Source organism: Rhineura floridana, chromosome 12 (genome assembly GCF_030035675.1).
Source record: "Rhineura floridana isolate rRhiFlo1 chromosome 12, rRhiFlo1.hap2, whole genome shotgun sequence".
Lineage (NCBI taxonomy): Eukaryota > Metazoa > Chordata > Lepidosauria > Squamata > Rhineuridae > Rhineura > Rhineura floridana.
Window position 1 is genome coordinate 6,694,932 of NC_084491.1, and position 23,847 is coordinate 6,718,778.

Consider the following 23,847-nt stretch of genomic DNA (forward strand, 5'->3'; position numbering starts at 1 on the left):
AGTTCTGTATTGAACCTCCGTGACCCAAATTTCCTTCCAACGCTAGCCGTGGAGCAGAGAGAGAGAATCGGGGACGGCGTCTCTCTTTGTCCAGAAGTCTTTGATCTGTGCTGCTGGGTCTTGCGTGGTGGGGGGAAAAAAGGCAGGATATAAATGTAAGAAAATAAATATACCTCCATGTCACTTTAGAAATGTTGGGCGTGTGTCAGGCCCAAACTGTGTGGTGTGGGAGGCTTCTCTGTGTGTCTCAGGTTTGACCACTGGCATCCCCACTTGAAAGGATCCCAGGTCTCAGGTGACAGGAAAGGCCCTTCTCTGCCTGAGAGCGCTGCTGCCAGTCAGTGGACCATACTGGGCTCGATGAACAGATAAGAGGAGGGATTGATGGCTCAACCACTCTGGGGATTGTAGCTCTGTGAGGAGAACCAGAGACAACTCTCAGCACCCTTATCAAACTACATTTCCCAGGATTCTTTGGGCAATTCCTGGCCTTCTTGAGGAAGCCATGACAGATATGATAGTGCTTTAAATGTATAGTGCGGATGGGGCCCTTCGGTCCTTGCCGTCCCCGGATTTTCTTTTTTGGAATTGTGAATTTTTGTGGATTGCCCAATTCCGCTTTCCCTCCAGCTGGCCTCGCAAGGGCTCACCCGCTTGCTTCTCCCTCTAGGTGACTGGAAGGCGTCTTTGGAAGAATGTGTACGACATGTTGGGGGGCAGCCCAGGGAGCACAAGTGCTGCCACCTGCACCCGGAGGCACTACGAGAGGTATTGGGGGGGCTGCTTCTCTGTACACCTGTCCGGGCCATAAAAGGGGCTGCCCAAGAGGCACAGACTCCTTCTTTAATGGGATGGCCAATGGCCAACTCCTGTTGGCCTCAGCCAGTAGCCCAACAGCCAGGTGCTGCTGGGTGTTGTAGTCCAGTAACAACATCTGGAGGGCACCATGGATCCAGATGTTGCCCTGAGAAAGTTCACCCAAGATTTTGCGCTTGAACTGAACTATGCCAATCAACAAAGCCTTTAACCAGATACTTCTGTTAATCAGCAGATTAATCAGCCACAACTTTAGTTGATTGATTGATTGATAGGGGCCCATGTTAATAATTGAAGGCACACTTTAATTTGGGGGAGGAGTTGTAACTTGTGCTCATTTTTTAAAAAATGATTGCTTTGTTTCTGGTATGTTACAGTAGTAGGGAATGGAAAGGAAACTCATTCTGTTTCCTTCTAAGAATCAATAGCTTCCAGTTTAATAAACACAACGATCTTGCACTTCCTTCAGTAACTTCAAAGAGCACCATATAGTGACATGCGGCTTTTTATTTAAATGTAATTAGCTGATCAGTTTAGTAGGCTGCTTTGCAAGAAAGCACATGGAGATGAAGCTGATCACTCTGGCTTCATCATCTGTTAGCTTGTTTTGCTCTGATTTTAATATTGGGCTCTGTGTGTGTGTGTGTGTGTGTGTGTGTGTGTGTGTGTGTGTGTGTGTGTGTGTGTGTGTGTGTGTGTGTGTATAAAACCTTGGCAAGGAGTAGTTTAGTGGGAAGGATAGCGGAAGAGCTGAGAGCCAGGAGAAAGGGTAGGTGAGTATGCCAAACTGGAGATGCTGCCTGCGTGTTTCAAACACGCTTTCCCAACCATGAGGACTAGTCACTTTAAACTTTAAAATGACAGCTGAGAACCTGCAGGAGACCAAAATTTGCTACAGTTGGCAGAATCTGCATGGATTTCCAGAAAACAAGCCTGCATTATTGTTGGGTCGAGGAATCTCAGTAGTGGGATGTGGCTGGCTGGCAAAGTTTTTCTTTCTTTCTGGGCCATGACTTTGTATCTCATGGGTTTGGCATCTGCTTTGCAGGCTGGTCCTCCCGTACGTCCGGCACCTGAAAGGCGAAGATGACAAACCCCTGCCCCCCACGAAGCCCCAGAAGCAATACAAGGTGTCCAAAGAGCCAAAGGGGGCCAAAGGGAGTAGTGCTGTGGAGAAAAAGAGGGCCAAGAAGGAGAAGCTGAGGGATCTGGTAAGGAGTGTTCTTCCAGAGTTTGGGGATACATATGAAGAAACCTCAGAGAAATGTTTGTTGGGATCCATCACGCCAGTGGTTTGTGGTCTAATCAATGCTACCAAGCGCCATCCCTTGGCTTGGAACACTTCTGGGGCTTGACTGCCCTCTACTGGTTGATCAAGAATAACCGCATTCCCCTGATTCGCTGTGCCTATTAATTCTCTGTTCCCAACAGCTGCTGTCCTCTTGTATTGTTAATTAGCAAAATATTGTAACAAGAAACTCATTGCAATTGTGCATAGATATATTTAGCATTATAGTTCTGAATCTTAATGTAAATTGCATGAATTTGAACATTGTTCCCCATATATTTTAAATATGTTCCATAATTGGCACTTGAGACTAAATAATCAGAGGAAAGGGGAATAACTGATTGATCATAAACATCTGATTTTTCAGCTTCCGGATTTTGTAACTTTACTAGATCCCCCATTAATCTAGCCTAGATCTTTCATAATAATGTTTTTGGATTAATTACGTCCTCCACTTTATACTATAGTTCCACTATAAATTCAGTTTTTCAATGAATTTGTTATTCCCCTGCCTACCTTTTTCTAACCCTTACGGTATTTGTTAGTGTAATTGTACCATCCATGCTTTCCTAAACTGTGGTCTGTGGATGGCCAGTGGCCCACAAGCTTTGTTCAGGTGGTCCGCGACATGCCTGCGGATTTGTGGTTGAAGACAGGAGGCAGTACATTCATTACATTAAATATTCAGATTGGTTTTTAATTGTATTTTTATTGCTTATTTTATTGTATCGCAATTTGAATTCTATACAATTCAGTAACATATATTATTATAATATATGAGAAATAAAAATACAATTAAAATCATACAACATCTAGCACAGTGAATTACATTTGGTACAACAGGCAGAAAAGCCATTAAGTGGTTTGCCAAGACCTGTATTCCCCCAGTCCCAGACCATACAAGCTTCTGTCAACAAGTGGATGGTCATCTAGCAGGCCAGATCCAGAACTGGCCCACCCTCCATGGGCCGCTTTGACTGGTGGGTAGGACCTCCCACATGCCAGTCACCTGATGCCATATGATGTTGGGTGAGTCAAATGTAAAGCCATAGTTGCAAGAGAAGTATGGGGTGCACCCTCTCAGTGCGCTCCCAGGTCTTCCTTTGCAGTTGTATATATCCAAACAATATTGCTTATTCTGTTTTTGTGGATTGGATTTTCCGTGGCTGTTTTCTGTGGCTATTTTCAAAAAAATTCACCTCTAAAATGTTAATATTAAGAAAATAATTGTATTGATATTTCCTTCATTTATCGATATTTCCTTTCAAAATATGTGTTAATATCAATATTGTTTTGCGAGAGAAAACAAAATGTTGAAAGCAGCAGCTTGCAGACGAAGAATGAATTTGAATCAATACCAGCCTGTTAGGTCGACGGAATGCTTTTGAACTGCCACTGAATCTTATCCCTAGCCTACTCTGAGTAGGACTAGTGTTGAATACCACCCCATGTTATCCAACACATGAAGTGCAATTCTGAATTGGCAAGCACATATGTGAAGTAAACAGACAGTGATTATTTGGAATTGAAATAGTTGCAGTCACCAGTTAATATGGCAGTTGTGATGTTACAGGGTGAGAACAGGAATCCCACTTTCCTGCCCTTTGCAGATGAGGGGAAACAGCTTCTCTCCCCCACCGTTGTCTCCCCCTTTCCAACAATGCTTCTTTCCCTCAAATGATAAATGTCTCTTTTTGCCTGCAGGTTCTGCCAGAGAAGGTGGCCCCCGATGCTGCCTCTCCCCCTAAGCCCGCTGGTGACCCCGAGCAGGTGCACCTGCAAGAGAATCTGGAGGGGTGCCTTTCCCTTCCAAACAGCCACGCGGCGCCCGAGCGCCAGACCCCTGAGGCCTGCCACGGCAACTGCCGGGCCCACGGCTGCTCTGAGTCCTACAAGCGGCTCTTCTCCAGCTTCTACTTCAAAGGCAACCACGGCATCATGTCTCCCTTAGCCAAGAAGAAGCTGCTTGCACAGGTGAGCAAGGACGAGTCCCTCTCCTGCCCTGAGAAGCACCTTAGCCACTGTCCAGAATATAAGAAGGCCCGAATCCAAGAGATCTCTGGCTCGGACCCAGAGTCTGGTCCGAAGAGCCCGCTGGCCACCAGTCACCCCCAGAAAGAGGCGCAGAACCCTGTGCTGGAGAGAAGCAGCTCTGGCGGCCCAGCCAATTCCTCCCAGCCCTCGAAAGCAAGTGAAGGAATGTTGAAGGTCTCCTCGAGCCTCAAGGATGGCCACCTGCCTCAGAAGGCAAGTGATGGAAGCTCTGGGGGTCGTCCGTCGCCTGGCCTCCCTCTCATCGGCGGCTACTTCCATGCTCCCCGAGGCGAGGTTGTGAAGCCCATAACTTGCCATCCTCTTCGAGGGCCGGTGGAGTATTATCCTGGCTTCAATCACTTCCCAGAGGCAGCGGTGGCTTCTCCCTACCAGCAGCCTGGAAAGGAAGCGCCGCTGAGCAGTGGGCCTCAGAACAGGCAGCAAGAGAGCACAGAGGAGCAGCCGGAAGATCTGCGCCGGAAGCCGAGTCAGCCTCTGCCCTCCTGGAGAGGGGACAATCCACAGGAGCCCTCCCCCTTCCAGATGACCAGCCCCGGCGGGAAGAGGGGATCCCCTTTCCCACACTCCAAGGCCTCTTGGGTTCCCCCGGTGGCCAACCTGGCCAAGGTCAGCCCGCAGGTCCCCGTGAGCTGCGGCCAGCCCATTTCTCAAGTGCAGGCGAGTAGTGCGGCTCTGAAGAAGCGGGCCTCGGGCGAGGACTTCTTCCTGCACGGGAAGAGGCTAAAAGCCGTCTCCCCTTTTGTCAAGGAAGCGGAATCCAGCAACGGGCTGGAGCGGGGCATTTCCCCCAGTGGCCAGCAGGGGGTAGCGAAGCCCAAGGCAGCTGTGCCGAGTTCGGGTTACCCGGTTGCTCCTGTTCCTCAGGTCCAGGATGTGTACAAAGGCACAATGTTGAGGATTCCCATGAACTTTAGCAACCCGGGGGAGCATTTAAAGGGGCAGTCAGCCTCGCTGGTCCCCTCCCTCTCCATCAGCCCCTTTATTATACCTGCCTTTCCAACCCCATTATTAACTGCTTCCGTTCAGCCCTCCGACCTCTGCCAGCCGCTTGGGACAAGCCTGATCCACTACCCCACCTCCTACGACAGCACTCTCCGCCACAGGCTCTATCCGGTGTCGACGTGGCACAGCCAGCCCGCCTACGCCTCCCCCCACGTGACCGCCTTCCGCCGGAACACCAAGCTGTAGCCAGCAGACCCAGGCCACCAGAGACTCCTCAGAGCAACCAATAGGGAACTGCAGCAGTGCTGCATTTCAGGTCTTTGGACCCCTGCTCCTTTTTAAAGGCTCTCATTCAGAAAGGCAGCAGGAATGTTCCTTTTTTAAAAATGGACCTTTTTAAAAATATATATATATGCAAAAACAGAAGCAAAAATACCCCTCCCCCCACTCTTGAACTCTGAACTGTATTTGTATCTGGTATGATATGCAAATGATGTGTACTAAACAAACAAACAAACCACCAATAGGGAACAAAGCTCATATAAAGAGAGATTTATATCTGTTGTAGTGCTGGACCTAATTCCATTCTAATTCATTGATACATCATAGGCTGAGCCCTCAAAGTATCTGTTTGAGGTTGGCCATGGGGGAGGGGGTCAAGGGATGCTTCATTCATGCACAGAGGTGTCATAGGCCGGGCCGATGGGAGATGGGATTAGGGACCAGCAACAAGCACTCTGAATGTGAACAGAAGACCTCTCTTCCACTGGTGCAGAAAGAACAGAATCCTGGCCAATTCATACAATCCTAGCCTGGTTATTGGTTTATGTTTAGGGCTGCTTTGCAGGTGCACTGCACAATGGGGGCTTGGGTGGATGATATGATTAGGTGCCCAGAAGCATCTGTGGCATATTCCTTTCCTGCTGCTACCGGGGGTGGGGGGGCGATCAAGGTGTGCTGTGGATCTCCAAGCTGCAAGCAGTGGAGACTGTGGCTCTGATGTCAGTGGGGCAGTGAATCCACTCCAGGTTTTAGTCCAAACTTTCAAGGAGCTGTCCAAGGTGCTTTTTAACTTGGGTTCCTGCATTGAGGAGGGATTGGACTTGATGGCCTTGTAGGCCCCTTCCAACTCTCCTATTCCAAGAGCCACCATCCTCCACTGGCCTGCAATCTGTAAACCGTCTCTGCTGATTCAAGACTCCTTTTCACTTCCAAACCAGGAGAGGGGAAGCTTTAGTCCTCCAGCTGTGGCTGAACCACGTCTCTTCTCCACTCCAGGCTGCATGCACGGCTAATAGTTAAGGCTGATGGAAGTCATAGTCCAACAACAGAAGCTTCCCCACTCTTCTTTCTTTGCCTCCTTGCTCAGTCCAGTGCTGCAGCATCCGGAAAAGGGAAGGGCTGCCCCCACAGTGGGGCTTACCCCACCCTCCCAACTCCATTAGCAGGAATAGGAAAGCATACTGATGACGTTTGATGTGAGGCTAGTGCGCTATTTCCTAAGACACCTCTCTCTCCCCCCACACCTTGCAACCTTCACCCAAAGAGGTTTCTATCTGGAGTGTGAAAATGTAAAGAGTCCATTGTCCTCTCCCATGTTTCTGGGTAAACTGCATCTCTGGGCATGCCTCTCGATTTGAATTAGGGGGGTCTTGATGCAGCCACTCAGATGGACACAGAACAGCCAGCCTTCCACCTCATGTCATTCTCCACAACTAAATTGCACCCAATATGTCGGAGTTGATGGTCCATGGTGGCAGTTGATTGAAAGTCCAGAACAGTGACTCTTGCAGAGATGCAGCAGCTATCCTCCCCCCAGGGCAGCTAATATGGCTGCATTTTTTTTTCTGCTGGCTGTGATTGGCTCTTTTGTGGCTGATTGCAAGGGGTAGATCCCCAGAGGATTAACTCTTCTAGAAGTGCAGCAGCTTCTGGTGGAGGGAGTATTTTGAGATCAAAGTTGGAGGGCACTTAATCCTCATGACATGGTGCTAGTCCTCTTCCAGCACACAGCTTGGTAATGTACTGAGCTCACACAAGGCCTCTGATCAGAGAAATCAGCTGAAATTTTAAATATCTGCAAACGCCCTATCCATGTTTACTTGGGAATGGGTCACATTAATTGTGGTGGCTGAAGCCCTGTGTATTTTTCGACACCAAGGATGGCTGATTTATTTTCCCCACCCTCTTCTGGCAGCTAATACAAAGACAAGAAGGGTTGCGGACCACTGCAGCCACGGCACCTGAACTGAGGGTCTCCTTGCCCAGATAAACTGCTCCTGCTTGGAAGGAGTAACAACAGCTTTCCAGCTTCTGCTCTCTGGTGACAGATGCTTGCTGGTTTGTCTGTTGCTGCCCACTGGCACAAGTGTGTGCTGTGCTGTGATAGGCTACAAAGCTGTAAGGGTTCCACTCAGCCAGCTCCACTGCCCTCACGAAACTTCAGAGCGAGGTGGGACTTTTCATCTGCTCTCCAAAACAGGCGAATAATCCCATTACCAAAAAGGATACCTTTTGAATTCTTTTAAAACATTGTTTTATTATTATTATTAATTTTAGTTTTAGTAATGATGTCTATCCTGCATCATTTTTGATGCCCATTTCCTGACTGTGTATAGCTTGTGTATCATTTGCAACACCCTAGTTACACTCATCATTCAGCAGGGCTTGCTTCTGACTAACTCTGGATGGGATTGGGCTTCAGGAAGAGTATCTAAGGCAAAAAAACAACTCCTCCTGATGCTGCCCTGTCCAGCCCAATGCAACCTACTGGTAAAATATAGTTTATTTATTATTTATTTATTTAAAATACTTATACCCCGCCCTTCTTCCAAGGAACTCAGGGCGGCTCACAATTAAAACAATAAACAATCAGAACAACCAATATGCATGTGAAAAACAAAAATAGATTAAATCAAAATAGATTAAAATTATAACATTTTCAGTTAAAAGCCCGCCTAAATAAAACAGTCTTCACCTGGGCGCGAAAGGACGATAGCGAGGAAGCCAACCGAACCTCGCTAGGGAGGGAATTCCACAATCTAGGGGCAGCCATCGAAAAAGCCCTATTCTGTGTCTCAGCAAGAAGAACTTGAGAGAAAGATGGAATAGTAAGAAGGGCCTCACCGGATGATCTTAAAATCCGGACAGGTTCATAGAGGGAGACACGGTCTAATAGATACCCTGGACCTAAGCTGTGTAAGGCTTTATAGGTCAAAACCAGCACTTTGAATTGTGCCCGGAAACAAATTGGCAGCCTGTGGAGCTGGTATAGCATAGGAGTAGTATGTTCTTTAAACCCAGCTGCAGTTAACATTCTGGCTGCCACTCTTTGTACCAGTTTAAGTTTCCGAGCAGTCTTCAAGGGCAGCCCTACGTAGAGCGCGTTACAGTAGTCTAGTCAGGATGTAACTAAGGCATGTGTTACCGTAGTCAAGTCTGACAGGTCAAGGAACGGGTGCAGCTGGCGCACTAATCTTAAGTGAGCGAAGGCACTCCCGGCCACAGCAGAGACCTGCGCCTCCAGGCTCAGAGTTGAGTCCAGGAGTACTCCCAAGCTGCGAACTTGAGATTTCAGGGGGAGTGTAACCCCATCCAGCACAAGTTGAATCCCTATTCCCTGATCCGCCCTCCGACTGACGAGCACCTCTGTCTTGTCAGGATTTAGTTTCAGCTTGTTTGACCCCATCCAGTCCATCACTGATACCAGGCAGCGGTTTAGGACCTGGACGGCTTCCTTGGTTTCATTAGGTGGAAAGGAGGAGTAGAGTTGGGTGTCATCCGCATATTGGTGACACCGAACCCCAAAACACCTGATAACCTCTCCCAGCGGTTTCATGTAGATATTAAATAATATGGGGGACAGAACTGAACCCTGGGGGACCCCATAGGTCACTGGCCAAGGGGTCGAGCAGGTATCCCCCATAACCACCTTCTGGGTTCGCTCCTCTAGGAAGGATCGGAGCCACCGTAGCACCATGCCTCCAAGTCCCATCCCGGCGAGGCGACCCAGAAGGATACCATGGTCGATGGTATCGAAAGTGGCTGAGAGATCCAGCAGAACCAACAGGGACACACTCCCCCTGTCCAGTTCCCTGCGTAGGTCATCCACCAAGGCGACCAAAGCCGTCTCAGTCCCATAGCCGGGCCTGAAACCAGATTGAAATGGATCTAGTTAATCCGTCTCATCCAAAAATCTCTGGAGCTGGGCGGTTACCACTCGTTCTATTATCTTGCCCAAAAAAGGAATATTAGAGACTGGACGATAATTACCTAATAATGAGGGGTCCAGGGAGGATTTTTTCGGCAAAGGTCTTATTACAGCCTCCTTTAGACAGGGTGGTAATCTACCCTGTTGTAGAGAGGCGTTGATCACTTCCTTGACCCACTCGACCAGTCCCTTTCTGGCATTTTTTATAAGCCAGGAAGGGCAAGGATCTAACATACAGGTGGTAGGACGCGCCTCTCCAAGGATTTTGTCCACATCCTCGGGTTGAACAAGTTGAAAGGAATCCATTCTAATTATACAAGTAGAGGCCGAAGTTACATCCGCAGAGACTGTATTAATTTTGGCGTCTAAGTCAGAGCGAATCTGAGCAATTTTATCTGCAAAATATCAAGCAAACTCGTGACAGCGGGCTGTTGAGTGGTCAGCATCATATTCATGTGGGTCAGAACTTAAAAGACTCTTGACCACTCGGAACAGTTCCGCTGGACGAGAGCTAGCAGATGCAATGGTGGTGGAGAAGAAAAATTTCTTCTGGGCCCGCATTGCTGCAGAATAGGTCTTTAAATAGCTTCGGTCAGATTCGCTCAGAGTTTTCCACCAATGTCGCTCTAGTCTCCTTCTTTCGCGTTTCATCGCCGTCAGCTCTCCAGTAAACCAAGGGGCAGATTTAGCTCTGATCCGCGAAAGGAGACGCTTAGGAGCGATTGTGTCTACCGCCCTGGTCATTTCCTCATTCCAGAGGTCGGCCAAGGCTTCGACAGAATCACCTGCCGAGGCGACAGGAAACTCCCCAAGAGCCGTCAGGAAACCATCTGGATCCATCAGTCTCCTGGGGCGGACCATTTTAATCGGTCCCCCACCCCTGCAGAGGTTCTGAGTCCCAGTAAGTCTGAACCTGACCAGGTAGTGGTCTGTCCATGACAACGGAACTAATGAGAGTTCCTCCACCCCCAGATCACAAATATCCCATCCAACACAGAAGACAAGGTCCAAGGTATGACCAGCGGCGTGAGTGGGGCCTGATATTACTTGGGACAGACCCATGGTTGCCATGGAGGCCATGAAATCCTGAGCCACTCCAGAAAGGGCAACATCGGCATGGATATGGAAGTCGCCCAATACTACAAGCCTAGGGGACTCCAATACCAACTCCGAGATTATCCCGGTTAGCTCAGGAAGGGAGACAGTTGGGCAGCGGGGTGGGCGGTACACCAACAGAATCCCTATTCTGTCCCGGGCACCCAACTTCAAATACACGCATTCGAATCCTGAGGACTGCGGGAGAGGATACCTGGCCAGGTGAATGGTATCTCGAAAGACCACTGCGACTCCGCCTCCCCGACCCCCGGGTCTAGCCTGCTGATATACAGAGAACCCAGGAGGACAGAGCTGGGAGAGATTAACCCCCCCAGCCTCATCCAACCAGGTCTCTGTAATACACGCCAGGTCAGCGTGTTCATCCAGAATCAGTTCCTGGATGGCACTAGTTTTACCATTCACTGACCTGGCGTTTACAAGCAGCATTTTTAACCCGGGGGGATTGTCACCAAGGCTATCCAGGTTATCTGAATGGGAGGACAGCTTGAGGGTTACCAATGTTCTGTTGGGTTCCCTCTTAGTTCGATTAAGTAGTTGTCTCCCTGGGCCGTGTCTCCCCCGACCCTTCAGAACGTCGATGGCCGCCCCCTGAATCCCCTCCACTATTTCCTCATTCATCCCTATGGATGATCGTCCTCCATTGTACTCAGGGATTACTTTTAGTCAAGGTTTTGCCAGTTGAGTCATTGAGACAGATCGTGAAAATATTGAGTCTGGCAAAAAGGAGTTATTAAAAATCATCGGGAGTTCATCTGGCAGAAGTGCAGTGTGCTCTAGACTGGGGTCGGGACAACGTATATTTGATGGATATGTTTGTTTAACTTTTGAAGAAGGACCCTTATAGGTATGAGCCGTTTGAAGAGAGTCTACTTCATTATTATCCGAGTGCCCCATATCAATCCAGTAAGATGGTAAACTGGATAATGGTGTCATAGGAGGAATTAATGCTGGATAATCCTTCCCGTCGAAAACCTGGGCGGTATTAGAAAAGTTAGGGTTGGTGTTTGCTGTGGGCAGAATGTTAATATAATCACTGGTTACAGGTGAAGCCAAGTTCAAAGCGCAAAAATCCTCCCCATATTTATCATTCCAAGGAATCGACGACTGAGATTGAGGGGGCAGAGGATAAGGAAAATCATGTATAGAATCCAACTCAATTAAGTCCCAAACAAAAGCTGGCTCTGATGTTGTTAATGGTCGCTGAATTGTCTTGCAGAAGCTGCTAGTAAGGGGCTGTACAGGGGCTGTATTTTCAAAAAATCTCGTTACTTCTATATCAAGCGATTGCAGGAACCATTTATTTTGAAATAGCAATCCAGCTTTTTCATGAGAATTAAAGGATACTACAGCACGAGCTGTGGTTAGATTATAGTAAAGATATTCTATATGACCTATGTCTTTAAGAAAAAAGAAACCAGGCAAAACATGTTCAAGAGTTCTCAAAAGGTGAATTTTGCGGTCTTTTTGAACAATATGCCCCCAAGGCTTGGGGTAATTCAATAACACCAACTTCTGGGTGTTAAGAGTTAATTGCCATGCTAAAGCAGTAGTTCGTATCTGCTCCGGTACAACATCGCTAGAGGCAGAAGGCCAAGGAGCTCGCAGATCAGAAGTTTGTTGTTGCGATGGAATAGCAATTGGCAAAGGTGAGGAAGGCAAAAAAGGAACGTTGTCATCCTCTCTGGGGGAAGCAGCTGCAACGTCCTCTCCGTGGATGGGCTGTGACACAGGATGTGTTCTCTCGATCTTCTTTGGAGAAGAAGAAGCTCCTAGCGCCTTAAACAATTTATTAAAATTCATTTTTCTATAACATTGGAACTTCAGATGTTTGATATTCTTGCTCAATTTGATGGTATTACCTTTGTTCCTTCGCAAGGAAGTCCTTGATGGTCCAGTTCTTCTCTGTTTTGACTTTCCTGAATGTTTAACTATCATTGGGCTTGCCTGTGTTTGTATGCCCTGTGATACAGAGCAAGATGGAAGAAAGTGTTTACTACAGGTTTCCACCAATGTAGTTAGGAGTTTGTTGGTCGCTGTCAGGAAGTTCTTAATATGGTCAATGTCCTAGGCTAACATAAATAGCCACCATTCAGTAGGGAAATTGTCTGCCAGATTGATCAGAGATTTCTCAACTTGAGGAATCAGAGGGTCAGGTGAATCCGAGACAGGTTGAAAAGAGCAGTCTAGGGAACCAAATGTTTCTTGAGACGCTCTCGCCTGTGTTGTAGGAGAGTTTTTCGATAAACTCAGCAAGTTGTCTTCTGATAAGTGGTGTAGTCCATTTTGAATTAAATTACCAGCTTCTGCTAGTTCACTTGCCAAATCAGGAGAAGAAAGTTTCAGTTTATTGTTACTACTGCTTGGGCCAAAGGCCATTGCAGATACAAACAAAATGATTAATGGGATTAAAACAGAGCTATTTACAACTGGGAATTTGACCACTTATAAAAAATAAAATAGGTTATAATCTAAAATCAGAGCATTTAGCAAAAATGTTAAATCAAGGCATCCCCGAACAGGCGCCTGCATTATCAGTGATATTTCCCCCCCTGAATTTTTAATACTGCAAAGAGGCAAAAAGTGAGACCCTATAAGTTATAGCGATGTCTGTATCAGACAAGAGGAGAAAAATCTTGGACAGCGTTAAAAAGCAGGCAAGACAAAATAGTAATCAATGAAATAACTGATACTGTGCTGCCCTTTAACAGACCTAGGTACCTGCCCTGTACCAAATCAACTAGTATTTAGAGCTAAGGTGCAGAGCTGTGGCCCCACCAGAGGCCGTTGCGCTCCAACTCCCGGTCGCCCCAGTAGCACCACAGCCAAGGTTCAAGGATGATTATGGGAGTTGGAGACCCACAACAGCTGGAGGGCCACATCGCCATCCCAGATAGAGTGCCTCTGAAGCTGGAGGGTTCATTAAGCCAGCCTCCCCCATCCTGGTGCTCTCCAGATGCTTGGCGCTGCAACTCCCACCAGCCCCAGCCAGCACGTGGCTATAACGGCCATGTTCCTGTTGGCTTTCAAAGATGACGTTCTAGCTGAGGCACAGATTTAGGCAGACATCTGTGTTTGGAGATTTGATCACGTCTGAACAATAACAGACGAGGTTTGCTTGTAATGAGTCCACTGGTCCATCTAGTCCAACAGAGTGTTTCTCTGAGGGGAGGCAGCAATCCAGGTTTTATCAAGGGCAGGGTGGGCAACATTTTTTCTGTTGAGGGCTGTATTTCCTCCGAGATGATTCTGTTGGGGGCCCCATGTGGCGGTGGAGCCTCAAAGATGGTAGGTGAAGCCAGAGAGAAAATGTTCTGGATTAACTAATCTGGAATAAAGAGCAACCTGCTTCAATTTTCACCTCATGGCAACCTCTGATTAGAGTTTGCAATTCTGTGCAGGTCTGCTGAGAAGTAGCACTAGGTCTGATGTACTCTCAAGTACACAGAGAATTCCTTTTTTTAGCACAGCAGACCAATACAGCTACTGTTCTGGAAAGCCAGTGAAAGTAATTCCTTTCTGACTTTATGCACTTGTGCGCACACACACATACAGTGCCAGCAGTGTAGTGGCAAATTCAGAAGTGCAGGGTGTGATGTTCCTGTATTAATGTATATATGGTAAGTGCTGTTTGTATAGAAGATACATGGTAAGTGGAATGAAAGAGGAGGGGGGAGTAAATGAGCAGTAGAATGCTGGATGATTGGCTGAGTGTTTGAATGGCTGAGAGTATAAATGGAAGAATGACAGTTGAATCTGGGTGGACGTTGCTGGGTTGTTTGAGAAGTGTTTGGTGGTGTTTGGAGGTGGATGTCAGGAGCGTGTGGAGAAAAAGAGAGTGGGAGTTCTAGTTCATGATAAGTCAAGTATCACAGAAATAGATGAAACCATATGCTTAAGTACCATTAGAAAAGTAATCTTGTTATCTCTGTTATTTAATAAAAACTATATTTGGTTTACCAAAGGCCTGATCTTTGGCTGGGGTTTCACAGACCAGAAGGGACGGTAAGGTAATGACCAAGGCTGAAGGGAAACAGTAACAAATGGTGGCAGCGGTGAAGAGGAGATTATAACATTCATAAGTATCTAGAGCAACCCTGAGTTATGAGTTATCTGCAGTGATACAAGGGGGTTGGGGACAGCTTAAGCACGCAGTCACAGAGGTAACCTGATTGAGAGAGACTCAGGCAGAGTCTCTGGGGATACTGGTTATAGGACGTGACTGGTGGTGCTGCCTAGCAGGGGGATCTGGTGAGGTCTATGCTAGAGCGGAGAGAGAAACCATAAAAAAGGACAGTCCGGACTGGTGGAGTCCCTGGTGGTGCCTAGAGACAGGCAGTAGCCACGAGCAGGTAGGAACCTGACAGGGAGAGCCAGGGAAGGGCGTCACACAGGGTCCCTTCATTATAGTCACAGCCACACACCGTTCCCCTTTTTTTGCTGAGGGGTTGAGAATGAGATCCTTGTTAATGTCTTCTCCCACAACAACATATGCCCCTAGGAGCAGAGCTTGGAAAAGTTACTTTTTTGAACTGCAACTCCCATCAGCCCAATCCAGTGGCCATGCTGGCTGGGGCTGATGGGAGTTGTAGTTCAAAAAAGTAACTTTTCCAAGCTAGGAGCCAATCAGCATGAAAGGGGAGAAGGTTAGCTACTGAGAAGAGTAGCGGCTGACTCACCTCCTTTCACTCTGATTGGCTCCAATCAGCAGGAAAGGACAAGGAAGCATGTTAGAAGACTCTTCTCAGTGGCCAACACAAAACCCCTGTCATGCTGGTTGGCTCATAGATCCTGGACGACTACACCCCTGCACAGAGCAGAGGCCTATCTGTTTGTTCTCAGGCAGCTGGGAGGAAAATTCTTTTCTCTGCACCATAAACTAGGAAAATGAGCCTGAAAGAACAATTCCTGATAGGATGGAAGAACTGCTGTGTTTGGCAGCACTGGGACTGCAGGTTGCCCACCTGCGCTCAGAGGCCTTTTCTCATCCTGCTGCCTGAGTTCCTTTAAACTGGGGATACATAAGAACTAGGAATGGGTGGTGGTGGATTTGATTCAGTTCGTATTTAAAGGCAAATCTGTCAAATCCACATTTTCTGGAACAATCTGAGAACAAGCCCAGTCCACCTTCAAAATATTAACTGATCTGAACTTTGCGATGCAGTTCTCTGACTAAACAATGCTTACAAAAATGCATAGATTAGGGGAAAGTGTGCATAAAAATAAACAGATTAGTGAAAATAACATACAAAATGCAAGATATTAGGAGAAATTCATACTAAAATGCTAATGAATTTTCACAAGGATTTTGCTTATTTAAAAAATCACAATTTGCTGCAGAAATGAGAACTGAATTTAAGATTAGGAAAATGAAAAACTGAGAGAACTGAAATCCTTCCATCAGTAGAAAGGACAGAACCTGTTACCTTTTATATATGCAAAGCATGTCCTCAGGTGTGGCTCATCATAAGGAAATATGCGACATTGAGAAATATAATTTCAAACAGTGGGTTTCTATATTGAAGGCTGTGTGTTTCATGATTCCACAGAACTACCATGCTATTGCTGAAACTGGCATAGGGTGTAGAATTTCTCATCCCAAATTCTCAGCTTTAATTTAAAAATAAAAACAAGATGCTAGTCCATATGGCTATAAAGCAGTGATGGAGAACCTCCAGCCTCTGGGCCTAATGAAGCCCAGCAGAGGTCCTAATTTGGCCAATGGGGCTGTTTTCCCCATGGCAAACTGCACTGTTTCACACTTGATGCCAGGTGTCAAGTAAAGATGCAGTTGCAAAGGAACAATTGAGAGCTTTAAAATGCCCTCCCAATGCTTCCTTGGCATGTGGGCCTTGCATTTGGTGCCTTTTAAATGGGCACTAAATGCAAGCTCTGCTGGGATTGATTCCACTTGGGAGTTCTTGATCGGTGCTCTCAAGCTGAGCCAACCCCTGCCTAAAGCAGAACCTGCAGCTTCTGATGATCTGCAGGGGCTGCAAACTGTTTCTTTGACCTCAGATGACAGGTGGGTGGCCTGACAGGTGCTGGGAGACATCACGATCTGGCTGCTGGTTGGATACAGTTGCCCATCCCCGCTTAAAAAAAAAAAGCCTTGCAAGTACATGAGCTGAGTCCAGTGGTCTGGGGCTACCAAAGAGGCAGCAGTGGCAGCGAGAAAAGGTGAGCTGGGCATCTTGGATAATTGTTTTGTTCCCTTTAGATTCATCCCAGTTTTGCTCAAAATAGGTTGAGTGATGATAATAATACTCTTGGCCCTGGAGCCAATACAGTATTTAAAAATTATTGCAATTTAGAAAAATTAGTGGAAGGTTAGATCAACTTCCCGTGTGAGGAAGGCCCCAAATGGGAGTGTTGTTTTTGCTTTGGTTTTTTAGTTTAGAAAAGCAGTGAATAAAGGTCAAACTAAATTTACACGAGATCCAGAGCCTGCATCAGCTCATCTTGTTTTTGCTTCCTCAATTATAGGTGCATGCAGTGGGTGGAATTTACCAGGGAATACTTCTGGGTGGCTAGGAGGAACCTTAGGGAGAAAAGGTACTCATTAGGCCACACATGGAGGAGGCAGTTGGCTCTGATTGTGCTGAGAAAGGAAGAGGAGCCTCTCCCCATCCATGTGCTGTGTTCTTCCTGCTGCAGTTTACTAAGAAAAAAAACAAGATCATAGTATCATAGAATAGTAGAGTTGGAAGGGGCCTGTAAGGTCATCAGGTCCAACCCCCTGCTCAATGCAGGAATCCAAATCAAAGCATTCCTGACAGATGGTTGTCCAGCTGCCTCTTGAATGCCTCCAGTGCTGGAGAGCCCACCATGTCCCTAGGTCATTGGTTCCATTGTTGTACCGCTCTATCAGTTACTAATTTTTCCCTGATGTTCAGTCAAAATCTGGCTTCCTATAAATTGTGTCCATTATTCCATGTCCTTCACTCTGGGACAATCGAGAACAGATCCTGACCCTCCTCTGTGTGGCAACCTTTCAAGTACTTGAAGAGTGCTATCATATCTCCCCTCAGTCTTCTCTTCTCCTGGCTAAACATGCCCAGTTCTTTCAGTCTCTCCTTGTAGGGCTTTGTTTCCAGTCCCCTGATCATCCTTGTTGCCCTCCTCTGAACCTGTTCCAGTTTGTCTGCATTCTTCTTGAAGTGCGGATACCAGTGTTATCTAGCAAACATCTAGTTTGATCCTATGGGGGGGAAATGATAGAAGTTTATGTATTGGATGGAATGTAGATGGATGCCTATTTTGGTCATGCTTTTGGAATGTGGAATTGCCATGAATGGCAGTAATAACCCCCCCCACCCGCACAACACATAATGAATGTACGGCTTGTACAAGATGTGGTCATGGCTTTGAAAATGATTGGGCAGATTCATGGAGAAGAGAGCTATCAATGATGGCCAGATGGAATCACCAAGTCGAGTGCCCTGCTGGCTGTGCCTTCATGCCCTGCGGACTGTGGCCTTCTCAGAGACATCAGGCTGTTGGAAAGAGAGTGCTGGACTAGAAGAACCACAGGTTTCATCCAGCAGGCCTCTTAATTGAGTCCAGCTTTTGGGGAACCACTAGATTCTGCATAAGTGGCCACGTGCCAGGGACATGGTCTGAAGGTACACAATGCAGCAACCTTGCTGAAGCTGAACAGATCAGTGCAGCAGGTCTGGCCAGTGCCCAGATGGGAGAATGCTGGGAACCTTGTGCATTGCACACCATTTGCTTCATGGAAGGCAGGAAGGCAAATACATAATATCTTGCTCAGTGTTAAGCACCCAGGCCAGGAGGTGAGCCAAAGAAACATACAACCAAATATTGGGGGCATGTTCGTTCTGTCTATCTGTCTGCCTGTCTGTTCAGAAACAGATAAGATCAGATCAAAAAAAGGGCAACCAAGATGATCAAGGGGATGGAGTGACTCCTCTACAAGGAAAGGTTGCAGCATTTGAGGCTTTTTAGTTTAGAGAAAAGGCAAGTAGGTGGTGACATGATAGAAGTGTATAAAATTATGCATGGCATGGAGAGAGTGGATAGAGAGAAGTTTTTCTTCGTCTCTCATAACACTAGAACTTGTGGACGTCCCATGAATCTGAATGTTGGAAGATTCAGGACAGACAAAAAGTCCATCTTCACACAGCACGTAGTTAAACTATGGAATTCACGCCCACAGGAGGCCGTGATGGCCACCACCTTGGAGGGCTTTAAAAGAGGATTAGACAAATTCATGGAGGATAAGGCTAGCGATGACTACTAGCCATGACGGCTATGCTCTGCCTCCACAGGTGGAGGCAGCATGTTTCTGAATTCCAGTTGCTGGAAACCGCAGGAGGGGAGATTGCTCTTGCGCTCAGGTCCTGCATGTGGGCTTCCTATGTGCATCTGGTTGACCACTGTGAGAACACGATGCTGAACTAGATGGGCCGCTGGCCTGATCCAGCAGTCTCTTCTTGTGTTCTTAATTAAAAACAAAAAACATTTAGAACTATACATAATACAAAATCCCTAAATTGCTCATCAAACGAAAGGGCAGGTTCTACCCCACCCACTAAAAGATGAGCACCACTGTAGAAGCCAGCCTGGCTACCACAAGCCTGAGTAAATTAAAATGTCTTGGCCTTTTGCCTAAAAACTGATAATGATGGCATCAGCAGCGTTTCCCTGGGGAGAGCATTCCATAAATGTCTCCTCAAAGCATTGGTGGTTGGTGCCCATTAGGACCTGTGGGGCGTAAGACAGGAGGCCAACAGTAGGTGGAGCCAGAGCCGACAACAGGCGGGGCCAACTAAGTCTACTTTCGCCCCCATCCTCCACCCTGCTGAGTTCTATGGTGGGAATGAGGAGGAGGAGGCAGTCCTATGCCCTAGACTGGGTATAAGGAAGAAAGCGGGGGCTGGCTAAGGGCAGACTGAGGTTGGTGGAGCAGTGCCACATTCACCCTAATGGGCTAGCCTCCATTGACTTAAAAGTGGGTTTGCATCTATATATCTATACCTTTATTTGAACAACCTGCAAGTTTAGTTTTCTAAATCTTTCCATTGTCTTCTGTTTAGCCTAACATCGGTAAAATGGTTGAATACTGAGAAATCAAGATAACAGCTAGGCAGGCTGACTGCCCCCCTAAAATAACTAGGTAGGATGGGCCTGCCCAGTGCCCCCCTTCTGAACTCCACTGCTGCGCACTCCCCCTCCACCCTCTTCCAGGCTGGCCCATTCAGCTATTTCAGAGTAGCAGTTTAGGCACAAGTCATGATGCGTGAATTCTAATGGAAACAAGTTATGTCCATTTAAATCAATGCCCCATTAGTTTCCCAGATCTGGCAATTTCCTTCAGAGATTCAAAAGGCAGCCTGAAGTGTTCTTCCCTTTACCCAAGAAATATTAGCTCCATTTACTTTTTGCCTCTCTAAATGAGCCCATGCTTTCTGCAGGGTGGGAATGTTGCTGTGGGATATGTAGTCTGTTCATTTATTTTTATTTATTTATATTTATATTTACAATCCAGCCCTTTCCCCCATTTTATCCTCACAAACAACCCTGTGAGGTAGGTCAGGCTAAGAGGGAATGACTGGTTCCAGATCACCCAGTGAGCTTGACGGCTGAACAGAAGATTTGAATCCAGATCTCTCCCCAGTCTTAATCCGACATGAACTGCTACACCACATTGGCTCCCCATAGAGGATTTGGCTTTTGATGTGCCATTGCAAGCATTGCCTAAGCCAGGGGTGGCGAACCTTTAGCACGCCAGATGTTGCTGAACTACAATTCCCATCATCCCCAGCAAGCATGGCCCATGGACAGGGATGATGGGAGTTGTGGTTCAGCAACATTTGCAGTGCCAAAGGTTTGTCACCCCTGGCTCTAAGCCCTGGACACAGAAGCCCCCACATCTTGTGAATCCAGCTAACATCTCAAGGAGAGCCAGTGTGGTGTAGTGGTTTTGGACCACGACCTGGGAGCCCAGGGTTCGAATCCCCACCTAGCCATGAAGCTCACTGGGTGACCTTGGGCCAGCCACTGCCTCTCAGCCTCAGAGGAAGGTAAAGGTGAACCCCCTCTGAATACTGCTTACCATGAAAACCCTATTCGTAGTGTCGCCATACGTTGGGATCGACTTGAAGGCAGTACATTGAAATTTTTAACATCTCCAGTCCGTGGACCGGGTTTTCTGTTGATTCCCATTTCTGTTTGCATACCATTTTCTCTACCAGAAGATGGCGGTGTTTGCACATGTATGTGAGAGGTTGCTGATTTAATTTTTCAGTAGCTGTTTTCAAAATATTTAGAACCAGAAAAGGGGATATTGCGAGGCTGGAGAGTAAACACAAACAAGGCTCAGTTCTGACAAACTTTTTGCAATAATGGAGCAAAAACCATGGGATGCTCTCCTGTTGCAAGCCCCATTGAGAGGAATAGGAGCTATAAAAGATGAGGATTATTTCATGGCTCCTGGGCATTTCAGTGGGGCTTGCAATGGGCCCCATAAGTTCCCATGGAGGAGTCATAGCTCAGTGGTGGAGCACAGGCAAAATCCCCCAGGTATAAGTCCTCTCCAGATAAAAGGTTCTCCAGTAAAAGGGCTGGAAAAGACTCCTCTCTCTCTAAGCCCCGGGAGACCTGATGCTAGGCAGTGTCAACACTGCTGAGCTGGATCAAGAAATACATTTGTCCTGGTAAAAGGCAGTTGATTCAGCTTCAGGAACTGCTGATCTCTGCCTCATGTGGCCAGCGCTGGCACTACAGCTTCTCAGGGAAGAACCTTCTGGATTGACTCTGCCCAGGATGGCTATTGGCTGCTCCTGGGTAGGGAAGAAGTATAAGAGGGCTTCCAGTCTTAGCGGTGTTTTGCTTTAGCAGCAAGGGCTACTGGAGCTCTGGTGGGTTTTGTACTTCTGCTGTTTGGTTGGGATGCCTAGTTTTCTCCTCGTCTGGATTTATCTTTAGTCCTGATTCCCAATTCCTAGCTTCTGACTTACACATCCAGTGAGCATTTGCACGGGTTGTCTGCAGGAATTTTTCTAGGGAGGGCAAAGTAAATACACCAAGCAAACAAATATGCATACCTACCTACATAATTAGCATCTGAACAGGTCTGCTGTTTAAGTATAAATTATACTTTAAGTATAAGTTTAAGTATAAATTATATAAGTATAAATATATCGTTGAAACGTACTGCCTTTTAAAAAAAGCTGGGAGTCTGGGGTTCATGGTTTGGGGGGGCTGGTGAACTCCCCCCCAGATGCGCATGAGCACATCTATATGGAATTTAGGGGTGTTCACTGAGTCGATCATTTTAATGGATTACACTTTGCTAGCTGTTTGGATATGTCAAAAACATCATGAGTGGTATTCAATGCAAGTCCTACTTAGAGTAGACCCATTAAAACCAACAAACAGGACTAACTTAGGTTCACCAATTTCAGTGGGTCTACTCTGAGTAGGACTTAGTTGAATACAATCCTCAAATGTGTATTCCCTGAAGGGGAATCATTCTCTGCCATTTGGGTTCCCTTTAAACTCCTGGTCTCGCAGTGGCGTGGGATGCGCTTACCTATGAGTGGCTCCCACCAGTTGGGGGCTGAGTCTGAAATGCCCCCCCATGGCTGGAGCCAATCAAGCTAACATTTCCTCTGGGGGATTCTTTCCTGCAGGGAAGAGAGTGTGCCAATTCCGTGGAGAAGAGCCTCATGACCATTCAGACAGTCTCACAGCCATGCTGGCTTTGCTACAGATCAGAGGCACCCACGTGGTGTGGATCTTGATGAGGGACTCCTCTGTTATCTTGGTGATGATAAAAATGTCACAAATGTGGCTTTGGCTCTGGCTTTTTGGGGGGGGGGATTAAGATTTAAGAGCTGGCCAACTTCAAAGCAAACATCCCTGAGAGAAGGAAAGTCACCAAGCTGCTGCTTTATATGAGAATGCCTGCCTGATTTGTAACGCACACACATCCCTTAAAACAAGTTGAACACAGCCCACCAGCGTGTAATGGGTCCTCCTGGCAGGTGCTCAACAGCCCTCTCTTTTTTCATTGCATATGATTTATGTACTGAGAAGATTTGTATCTTGCCCAGGCCTTGATTGATTGATTGATTGATTTTAATATTTCTACCCCGCCTTCCGGCCAAAAGGCCCTCAAGGCGGCTTACAAAAAATATAAAAAAACACAAATAAAACATCAATAATACATCAATAAAACAATACACAGATGAAGGGTATGAACTACCTGAGGCTAATGGGAAGGGAAAGACCTAAGCAGAATGGGTACTACATATCGTAACAGCAGCAACAACAACAATAATAATAATGTTAAAATTTAAATCAAAGGGGGGGAATCTTCAGATTGAAATGATTCACTACATGCATTGTGATTCTGACAAATTCACAGTGCTCAAAAGGAGATAAAGCCATCATGTCATGGTAGATCAGAGGACATGTTTGATCCTTTTAAGGCAGGAGAAGGGATGTTCTCCATTACAGTTAGGCTGCAATTACCTGGGAGTAAGCTCCACTAAACTCAGTGGACTTCTGAGCAGATGTGTAGGATTGTGCGGTTAGTGATAACCCTTGACAGATACTGCTGTAATGCATTTTCAGCATTCTGTCATAACCTCCAGCTTAGCACCTTCCAGATGTTCTTGGGCTCCAACTCACAACTGCCCCAGCTAATATGGCCAGTGTTTATTCCAGATGATGAAGACTGGAATTGGACAACCTCTGGAGGGTCAAAGTTTCTCCACATCTGATATGTGCATTTCTAAAGAAGCTGCCTATTTTGGCATTAAGCTGTATACACATTAATAAATAATAAAAATAAAATGCATCTATTTTATCTTTGAAAACATAGGAAGCTGTCTTATACTGAGTCAGACCAACGGTGCATCTGCCTCAGTATTATCTACTCTTACTGGCAGCAACTCTCCAAGGTTTCAGACACCCCCTGCCCTATCTGGAGATGCTGGGATTGTAGCTGGGACCTTCTGCATGCAAGATGTTCCACCACTGAACTAGGTCACTTTAAAAAAATGCATTTTGGCTGGGTTTTTGAGCCAGGAACTGTGTCACAAAATCTGGAGAAGTGTGAAATGCAAAGGATAATTATGTGTCAATCTGCGTATTGCTCTGGGAGGAGCAAATTAGACCAATTCCCTTAAAAAAGTGGACCTAACGAAATTCTCTTTCCTCCTTAATGTGTGGGCAGTTGTGTTGTCACTAGGGTGGGAAAGATTTATCAATGTCAGTTCTCTCCGTTTCTCATTTTTCTAATCTTAAATTCGATTCTGCAAATTTTGATTTTAAAAACTCATGAAAATTTGTCAGTATTTCAGGGCAAAGTTCTCCTAATAAACACATTTTTGTCTTCAGTTTTGACTAACGTACACTTTTTGCAAGTAATTTCTCCCAATATAACACATTT

General features: G+C 46.5%; 1 protein-coding gene across 2 annotated transcripts in view; it reads left to right on the forward strand.

Moving 5' to 3' along the window:
- The window catches only part of ARID5A (AT-rich interaction domain 5A), a 32,303-nt gene extending 26,648 nt beyond the window's left edge, over positions 1 to 5,655 (forward strand). For both annotated transcript variants that reach the window (XM_061593131.1, XM_061593130.1), the window contains 3 exons: positions 671 to 768; positions 1,865 to 2,027; positions 3,809 to 5,655. In XM_061593131.1, coding sequence (XP_061449115.1) covers positions 671 to 768; positions 1,865 to 2,027; positions 3,809 to 5,347 — 1,800 coding nt within the window. In that variant the 3' untranslated portion in view covers positions 5,348 to 5,655. The remainder of the gene's footprint in view (positions 1 to 670; positions 769 to 1,864; positions 2,028 to 3,808) is intronic.
- Positions 5,656 to 23,847: the final 18,192 nt, after the last annotated feature.